Below are 9,827 nucleotides of genomic sequence, written 5' to 3' on the forward strand. Positions count from 1 at the left end.
CGAAAACTGTCAAATAAAAAATCTAGAACCGGTGGTGGTACGTTTAGTGTTAACATGCATTCGCTATGGTTACGTCCGGGACGTATTTGCAGTTGAAAAACAGTCGCTAGAAATCCCGTCGTCATGGTTCCCCGAATTCCGTCGTTTTCCGCCATTCGTGCGTGAAACTCTCGATTAGCATAGTCTGCGGGTTACAATTACCCAACATGGTTCGCCACACGTTTCGACAAAGGTTCGCCATCGTTTGCAACAGATCGGTTTTTTCTTTTTCTAGATAGGATCGTTTCAACAAAGAACATTTTTTTCACCATTGTTATCTAATCTCTCCTCCAGAGAATGACATTTAATTAAATTGTACCCTTAGTTCAACAACGTCCCGTAATTTTTTTCTAAACATTTCCTATTCGATCACTGTAAAAAGGAAATGTTTATCACTCCTATTACGGTGACATTAAAAATAAATTAAATATGTATTCTCGATGCAATAAAACAAAAGGAATAATTCGACAGAATTACGTTTTCTGGAGCATATGTTTATTGAACCAGCCGGGCGATCGCCGGATCACGAATTACGCCGTGGAATTATTACACCGTAATGAACTTGTCCCAATTAGGCGGTCGGTGCTCGTTAGAAATGATTGTTTGGACGTTGGGTGTCATTGTTCGCGGTGTTTCGCAAAATGTAATTGCCCCGAGGCTTATTAAGAACTCGGGCGTAGCGATACGTGACGGAATCTCGGCGAATTTGAATTGAAAATAGGGATCGAGTAGCCTTTTAGCATATTGCCATATGCGAAGCGTGTGAAATCACGCCTGGAACAATTTTTTCCTCGATGATTTTTCCTAAACTGAACACAGAAAAAACGCATCACTCTGTTCCTACAAAATTGCACACCTATTTATGTTTTTGTCCGCGTCTTCTTCTGCTTCTTCAAGAATGAATAAATAAATAAACAAATTCATAATTATTTCATTCACTTGCTCATACATTACAAAAATTAATATTTGTATAATACAGAAGCATGCAGTCATGCAGGGACTTGCTCGCACCACAACAATACAGATAGATTGTTATAATAAACACACTAAGCAATTTTCTAGAAGACCAGGACGCACTAGAACAATAAAAATCGAATTCACATCCTCAAACTGACCCAGCCATTGACATTTCATTGCGCAATAGACCGTAAGAGGCAAGATCCGAAAATCGAAAGTAGGTTATCATTATTGTTTAACAAATTGGAAGGACCATCTTCCGGCAGGCCAGGAGACTTCCCGAGCCTCGTGGAACATTTCCCAGAGTGATTGGCCAATTTCCGAGAGTCCGGTACGAAATCGGGCCGCCTTCTTGCCAAAGATCGAATTCTTTTTGCTTAATCCGGGCAATCGCGATCGCAGCACCCGGGTTTCCATCATTGACGCAACGCAACCATTTCGCCTCGTCCTATTTCTTTCGCCGTGTTCCCCCTGCTACCATTTTCCCTCCCTTCTAGGTCGCTACCCCACCCCGTTTGCCCTCCCTAGATGTTTTCTATATTGCCAAATAGAAATGTCTCGCCCCACCAGGCCGGCCAACTACCCGGCCACTCATTATGTGAAAATCAAGGCATGGGACGCGTGCGTGTGCGTGTAGATATTCCACGCGAGCCGGTGTGCGGGCCGTTGTTTACCACCCGGCACAGTGGGCGCTTGTATTGTTCGACGACTATATAAGGTGTACTCGGCCCATTCGGCCAGCAGAGAACCATCACAGCTCGTCGATCCTATAAGCAAACATGAGATCCATCGTGAGTAGCCATTCTTCAGACAGCTTCCGGCATTAACCTCGCTCTTCGTCCTCTCACAAAGCCACGGGCACTCCGGGCCCTAACTACGGCGGTGGGCACACCGCGACCCTCACACACGTCCTTCAAAAATTTTTCCTCGAACTGTTCTCGCTCAATTCCTATTTCAATCTTTGAATCAACCCTTGGGACTCGAATGGCGACTGTAAGGCGCCGCTAACAATTGTGGTATCATTATTCAAAATATTTTTTACATTATCAAGTTTGTTTGTCTTTCATAAATTACTAAACACTTCGGTATTGTACGAGTAAATCGCACCATTTTCGTATGCACAACACGAAAACAGATATATAGAATTTTTTTGTTAAATCAAAATCAAAATATATTACATTTTGGAGGTAAAATAGCTTCGAGTGCAAAGGGTTTCAAAAAATAATTTTGCTATTGTTGTTGATGGTGGTTGTGCTGTTTTAACCCTCCGTATATCTGTCAAACATTTTTATTTCAATTTTTCAACTAACAAAATCAGTTCAACCACTTTTCAAAGAAATTATTTGCTCATGGTGTTCTAACCCTCAAACATGACTCAAACATTGTGGTATATCTACTCCCAGGGTGACACTTTGTCAATTTTTATTTTAGTCTTTGGATTGAAATGTTTTTCAAAATTCTGTCGGATCTAAGACTCACCTAAGCCCCCCTCCCCAACAAACATCAACCACTTCAAACACAGATACCTGTCACTCTCACTAATTTGCACACGTCACTTCAGCACTCATTAGTCAATCAAAGAATAAAACCAGCAATATTTATTTCGAATTTTTCCAGCTCCTCTTCTCGTGCCTCGTGCTCTCGGCAACGGCGCTGCCGGGCTACGCCCCTTTCCCCGCCTACGCGGGTTACCACGGCCCCCCAGCCCCACTAGCTCACGACGGTAGGGTGGTTGACACCCCGGAGGTAGCGCACGCGAAGGCAGCGCACCTGGCGGCGCACGCGGTGGAAGCTGCTAAAGCTTCTCCACTCGGCTACGCTGACTATGACGGCAGATACGAAGAGTATAGCGGAACGTACGCTGCTGCGCCGTTGCAGGCAGCGTACCATGGACCTCCTGCTCCATTGGCCCACGACGGACGAGTGGTCGACACACCCGAAGTGGCCCACGCCAAAGCCGCCCACTTGGCAGCCCATGCTGAACAAATTTCGAAGATTGCTCATCTCTCTTACGCGGAGCCCTATCCCCAGCCCCACTGGTGAAGATGATTAATCGTCGACTCTAGCAACCATGAGAACAGCACCATTATTAGGATAAATTGTTTTAATCTCGTTACCGGTAGATATCGGACACAATCACGTGAAACGTGAAGTGCTGTGGGCAGTCAGGTACGCTCAAGGCCGTCCCCCCACCACGAGCGACTGCGGCGACGCTAGTGGCCACTGCGGCGTGGTGGGAGTGGCCCGCGGCGTGTGGGCGTGGCCTAGCGCTGGCCTTGAATCGCCCGACTGCGCTGCAGCGCTCACTGTGGAATTGTGTAGGATTACGGTAGAAATTTCGTTCTTTTTCTCGGTACTATAATTCGTGTAGCTGCATCTGATGGTTCTAGGGTGAACCGGTTTATATTTTGTTGGCGGATTTTGTATTTATGTAAGCGACGGGTTCAGTTTTGTAGATAGAGGTACTTAGATGTTGGATTCGATGTGTTTGTTGCGATTTGATAGTAAAGTGACTGCATTATTTAACGAACCTTCTGTCTTTCTGTGTTACCCCTCGATCCTTTTCTCATTGTTCCTTGAGCGAGTCTGTCGGAAAATGCGAATGTCCATTTCTCTTGCACTGGTTTGGATTTTATTGAAATTTCAATAGAGCTCTGTGAGAATGATTTTCAACTTTATGACGGGTAGATGTGTTGGTTTTCTTATGCTGCAGCACTGCAAAGTGTTTCGATCGAATTCCTAAATGTCACGTGTTCGTTATCGGAGCGTTGGCGACAAGCTCGCTGTCCCGTTCAGGTCAGCAGCCGCACAATGCACGAGTCGCTGGTCTTTGAACCAGGATAACTGTCGCAACGATCCTTATTTCAATGAGAAAAGACTGAGTGCACCACTTGTGTCGCCGCGTGGCAACGCGCCGCTGCAACATGCTGCTTAGGCGAAAACGGTGCTCGATTGGCTCGCCTGGCATTCGAAGAAACTCGGCTCGAGCCTGATTGAGCTGTCGGCGAGATGACGGCGGAAACGACGACGAAACTATAATTTTCTAGCTGCGTCGATAAATAAATCAGCAACTATATATTTTATTTCTTCCTCCAGATTCCTCTGCGCAAGCGTTTTTAATAAAATTTCTGCGGAGAATATATTTTGCATTTGTCAGGGAAAAATTGAGAAAAAATTGTTAAATAATTTTCTAGTTGCGTCAATAAATAAATCAGCAACAATATATTTTATTTCTTCCTCCAGATTCCTCTGCGCAAGCGTTTTTAATAAAATTTCTGCGGAGAATATATTTTGCATTTGTCAGGGAAAAATTGAGAAAAAATTATTAAATAATAGATTATTTTCTGGTACACTGAACGAGATGGCGGTGCTCCAATAATTTTCTAGTTACATCAATAAATAAATCAGCAACAATATATTTTATTTCTTCCTCCAGATTCCTCTGGGCAAGCGTTTTTAATCAAATTTCTGCGGAGAATATATTTTGCATTTGTCAGGGAAAAATTGAGAAAAAAGTATTAAATAGGTGCCCCATTGTAATTTAGTTTGTCGTCAATGGAAAATGAAAATTAATTTTTTTTGCTTGTTCAATTAATATTACGTTGTCAGAGAGGCTACTGTAAATAATCACGAGGTATTTCACTCGAATTGCCTTGCATCACCTGTTTCCTTACAGTAGTGGAACGCCGATTTATCGCTTGATTGATCAAGACTATTCCAGCGTTATTATACTACAAGGTCGGTGTCACGACTACCTCGTGCATTATTAGTATCGTTCTACGATTTTCGAATTTGCCATTTAGAGGATCGTGCGTTCATTAAGAGAAACAGTAAAACAGCATTTATTTATAATATTTAATATTTATTTTAATGTTGCACCCAGTCATGAATTATTTTGTTCTCAATTCAAACCAGCTCGAACCCAACAATTTTTTATTTATTTCTACATCTTCACCTTCAGTGATCAAATTTGCTTAACTCCACTATTCAGCACACGAAAATATAAACAATCTCATTTCTCCTCTATTATTTTCACAGCAAATTTTTTTACACAAAAAGGAATATTATACGACAATTCCCAGCTGCAGAAGTAAAAATAGACTTCGCTGATTAACGATTTGAATATGTTGAAAATTAGTTTGTATCGGTCCAGCAAGCCAAAAGTGGTTGAGGAATATTTTTTTGAAGCGGCATAGCGATCTAGCTTCGGGTCAGCTATGGCAGTCCCGCCCATAGCAGTGTTCTGGCCGCGATAAATACCGAGGACGTCGGAATTGCATCCGCGATGACGTGCGTCCACGCTCCTTGTGTCGCATAGCTCTGCTGGGAGGTGAATTTTATTCCTGACGAGGTTACGGGACACGGTGTCATTGTTAATGCCTGGTAAATGTTACGGGGCAGGGCAGGTAGCCTTAAGGAGAGCATTTTCCTGGGTGTGGTTATACCCCGTTGTTGTGGCGCTGGCATAGAAAGGGGTGGGGCACGCAGGCTGGCGACAGAGACCGGCCGTACCCCTATAAATTGGACGATCCACGTTAGTGGAAGCCATTATGCGAATCTAAACCTCTATCAGTAGTCGCTGGATCGACGTACCCCGAGGTTCGACAAGATGTTGCACTATCTCGTGAGTACTGTACCTCCCTTTTCTCTCGCCTAATTCATCTGCATTTGTTTAAACAATCTAATCCTTCGTGCCCTGCAACTGTCATATTCATTAAGCCATTGCTGTGGGATTCTTTTCTAAATATTAATCAAAACGTTAATGTACGTCTCCGTGTTGTAGTGATCGTAAATCATTTTTCATACTTGATATACTTGCTATTTTAATAAATTGAAGTGTCTAAAATGAAGATGGCACTCCAAGAAAGCAATGGTTAATGACAAATGTTTATTTAACATTTTTGGTACATATTTTGTTCGAAAATGCCTTATGTATATATTCAAAATTTTGTAACATCACGACTTGTATTAAATTATTGTAGCAGGTTAGTGTGCGATTGACTTTATTGAGGCATTCATCAAATCAGTACCTGTTTATTTCGGGCCTGTCAAAAATTCATATACAATTTGTTCATTCATACTAAAATTATTGGAATGCGCAGGTAATTCTTTCAGTCACCCTGAACGCAGTCTTCTGCGCACCACAATGGTATGGAGGTGGTGGTGGTCATCCAGGGGGCTATGGTGGCCATGCAGCACCAGCGCCACTGGGCCCAGACGGCAGAGTCGTGGACACACCAGAGGTGGCGCAATTGAAGGCTGCCCATTTAGCTGCACTGGCCGACGCCAATGCTAGAGCACCCAAAGTTGGGCCTGGTAGCCCCTACCCTGGCCAACCTGGACCCTACGCCCCTGCAAACTACGCTCACTACAGGTTGGTTTTAGTGTTTGTATTCCCAGTATCCCCCAATTCCCAATACTTTTCCAGTATCCCCAATATTTTTCCATTATCACCAGCATCCTCAATATGTTCCCAGTATTCGCAATTTCTTTCCAGTATTCCCAATATCCCTAGTATTTTCCCAGTACTCCCAGTATGCCTAGTATTTTCCCAGTATTCCCAATATTCCTTCCAGTATTCCCAATATTTCTTCCAGTATTACCAGTATCCCTAGTTTTTTCCCAGTATTCCCCATATTTCTTCTAGTATTCCCAATATTTCTTCCAGTATTACCAGTATTCCCAATATTTCTTCCAGTATTCCCAATATGTCTTTCAGTATTCCCAATATTTCTTCCAGTATCCCCAATATTGTTTCCAGTATTCCTAATATTTCTCCCAGTATTCCCAATAGTTCTCCCAGTATTCCCAACATTTCTTCCAGTATCCCCAATATTGTTTCCAGTATTCCCAATATTTCTTCCAGTATCCCCAATATCGTTTCCAGTATTCCCAATATTTCTTCCAGTATCCCCAATATCCCCAACATGTTCCCAGTATCCCCACATTCTCTAGGTTGTATTTCTATTAACAATTGATAAATTGTTTACAGTGGCCCACCAGCTCCCCTGGGGCCTGATGGTCGAGTGGTGGACACAGCGGAAGTGCAGCAAGCCAAGGCCGTGCATTTCTCCCTGTACAACGCCGAGGCACAGCGGGGCCCAGGGCCGGCAAGCCCACCAGCTCCCCCCAGTCCTTCATGGAACCCGAATCCTAATCAGTGGGGCCAGCCCAACAGCTGGAACCACTACTAGACACTGATCCCCCCAGACAACCTGAAATCATACTCCCACTGCAATCGATGCTTCCAGAGGGTCAGGCATCCTCTGCAAACGTCATGCTCGATCTACCTCTAAACACCAAGTCTTTACCGATCGATTTATTTAGTCTTTTACAAAATCGCGGGTCTTTTGTCCGACAACGAATCTTTTGCTTCCTTTCGCCATACTCTTTTCTATCACCGTCACTGTCTCTTGCGTTTGACAGTCGCGTTTCAGCTACCTCTCTGTCGACTCGTACGCTATCAGGAACATACGACGCCGGTGTTACTAAAACTGCTTGTTGTTAAAAAAGTGTCATGTATTTTTATGAAAAAGCAAATCGTAGAATATTCCGCACCGTTAAGCCACGAATTGAATTTTCGATTACGTTGTCACGTTGCTAGTGAAATGGGAGAGCGTGCGTTGTTTGTTGGCGAATGCAAATCAGGTAACGGACCGTCGTCCTGATATCATCGAGTCATTTCGCGAAGGAAATCGTTATCACATTCCTTTTCAAGGTGATCTCCTTATCGCTCTCGCTTTCGATGGCCGGGGAAAGTCTACGTTCACCTTTATCTATTCACTCGTAGACTCTACTTACTGTGTCTCCCCCACCCCCCTTATGCGACTATGTATAAGTATAAATATTATGTACATAAAATTGCAAGAGGACGATGCCGAGAATAAAATTCTGAAGTCACTGCAATCACTTAAATTCTAAGACAATCTTTTCACCTTAAAAAATTTTTTAGAAAAAAATAATCAGTAGCATTCGGAGTAAAAGGCTCTTCGAAAATTGAGTACCACTGCCCTCGTCGATCCTACGATCAAGCCCGACTATAGCACGCCCGTGACATAGATCAGATTGATTCGTGTTCGCCGCGGAAAACACGGCAGTGAAAACAGCGCAGGGTTTACGGTAGTGAGCATAAATCTGATTGCGCCGAGGAATCCAGCCGCGTGCGTGGTCGGGACACGTGTACATAGGCGTGAACACGGCGTGAATTATAGTTGCGACGGAATTAGACGATTGTTGAAGGCCGTCGCACGCTACTCCCACCACGACCCACTCCCCACCAATCGTACTCCACGCTGCGGCGCGAGCGAGAGTGGGGGGTGCGGCCTTGGACCGCTATGACAACTTTCCTCGTCACTATAGCCTGTCCTCCATCTCATAACTCAGTCCACAATTGCACAGAGACTTGGGGACAATTTTTAAATGAAAATGGAAGCCCGCAGCCACTGAAAAATAATTTTAAAAAATATTTCTAGGCTCACAAGCTAACTTCAAGACAATTTTGTAATTCGGACCAAGGGTCTAAAGTATTCAGACTTAACTGCTACTTGAAAAATAATTTTAAAAAATATTTCTAGGCTTACAAGCTAACTTCAAATATTTCTAGGCTTACAAGGTAACTTCGAGACAATTTTGTAATTCGGACCAAGGGTCTAAAGTATTCAGACTTAACTGCTACTTGAAAAATAATTTAAAAAAATATTTCTAGGCTTACAAGCTAACTTCAAGACAATTTTGTAATTCGGACCGAGGGAATAGAGTATTCAGACTTAACTGCTACTTGAAAAATAATTTCAAAAAATATTTCTAGGCTTACAAGGTAACTTCGAGACAATTTTGTAATTCGGACCGAGGGTCTAAAGTATCAATTTTTTAACTGCTACTTGAAAAATAATTTTGCAGAATATTTTCGTGATCCAAGATCAAAGAGGTACCATTGGGAGCCTATGAGGTTTTGAACCCCAGGTCCTTTGCATTGCTCGTCAAGCACGGTCAATCACGTCCTTGCTGGCAACACGAATTACCGTCTAGCGTGCCCGGGACAGGCGTGCCGCGTTTACGTTTGTCCAGCTCGCTATACAAAACCGGTTCTGTCTGACAGTGTCTGCTGGCCTAAGTGCAAGGCTCCGGACCTGGGCCCACCGGTAGCAGACACGACTCACGGATCATTTGCTCGGACGGAACCGGGATCACGAGCCGTTTCTCGTGATCCTTATCTCGTCGATCGACCGTAATTGACTGTTTAACCGCGACGGATATTGAAATTAGCGCTTGTCTCCGCTCGGAAAGTGAACGTCCGGAGGTTAGGGGGTCCGTAGGACCCACCCCTGAATTTCTTCTTGCCGCTTGACCGGCCCAGGTCAGGGGTCGCCTAACTGACCCCGATAAATCTTTCACGGTGATCAACTTTTGCGCCAGGTTTTCAACACTTTGATTTTTAGACGGCTCAACAGCTGGTTCTTGGAACTGGTCCTCGATGGGAACAGAGATATTCAAATTTTTATAATTTCAGAAAAAAAAATCGTACGACAATAAACCGAGACGTATCTTCGAGCTTCATGCCTCAGCTTTCAGCATCCTTCAGATATTTTTTTTAGAATTTCTGTGTCCCGAGGTAAGGACCAAAAAGTGAAAATAGTCGTTTTGGGTCATTTTTGAAATTCAGGTACCTCTGAGAAGCGCAAAAATTTTTTTACGTGAGTGAAATCACGTTGTGTTTGAAGAGCAAAGTTTCCGCTTTCCAACGAGACAAGAAAAATTGATCTACGATTTTTTTTCGCCATTTTATAGTACTTTGAGTGAAAAGTGTGCGGCTGAAACTAGCATAACCCAAG

General features: G+C 43.5%; 2 protein-coding genes across 2 annotated transcripts; both read left to right on the plus strand.

The window, feature by feature from the left end:
- The first annotated feature begins 1,653 nt into the window (after positions 1-1,653).
- Cpr92f (cuticular protein 92F) lies at positions 1,654-3,157 on the plus strand. Its single transcript, XM_076796840.1, has 2 exons — positions 1,654-1,787; positions 2,614-3,157. The coding sequence occupies exons 1-2, from the start codon at positions 1,776-1,778 to the stop codon at positions 3,037-3,039; spliced, it is 438 nt and encodes a 145-aa protein (XP_076652955.1). The 5' UTR covers positions 1,654-1,775; the 3' UTR covers positions 3,040-3,157.
- A 2,177-nt stretch (positions 3,158-5,334) lies between these two features.
- Positions 5,335-7,900, plus strand: LOC143359121 (uncharacterized). The gene is made up of 3 exons (XM_076796839.1): positions 5,335-5,620; positions 6,099-6,370; positions 6,989-7,900. The coding sequence occupies exons 1-3, from the start codon at positions 5,606-5,608 to the stop codon at positions 7,188-7,190; spliced, it is 489 nt and encodes a 162-aa protein (XP_076652954.1). The 5' UTR covers positions 5,335-5,605; the 3' UTR covers positions 7,191-7,900.
- Positions 7,901-9,827: the final 1,927 nt, after the last annotated feature.

The sequence above is a fragment of the Halictus rubicundus genome, chromosome 11, assembly GCF_050948215.1.
Source record: "Halictus rubicundus isolate RS-2024b chromosome 11, iyHalRubi1_principal, whole genome shotgun sequence".
NCBI lineage: Eukaryota > Metazoa > Arthropoda > Insecta > Hymenoptera > Halictidae > Halictus > Halictus rubicundus.

Excerpts from the sequence above, each read along its gene's own strand:
- LOC143359121 (XM_076796839.1), top strand. Across the intron at positions 6,371-6,988 it reads GCAAACTACGCTCACTACAG|TGGCCCACCAGCTCCCCTGG; the intron begins GTTGGTTTTAGT and ends AATTGTTTACAG.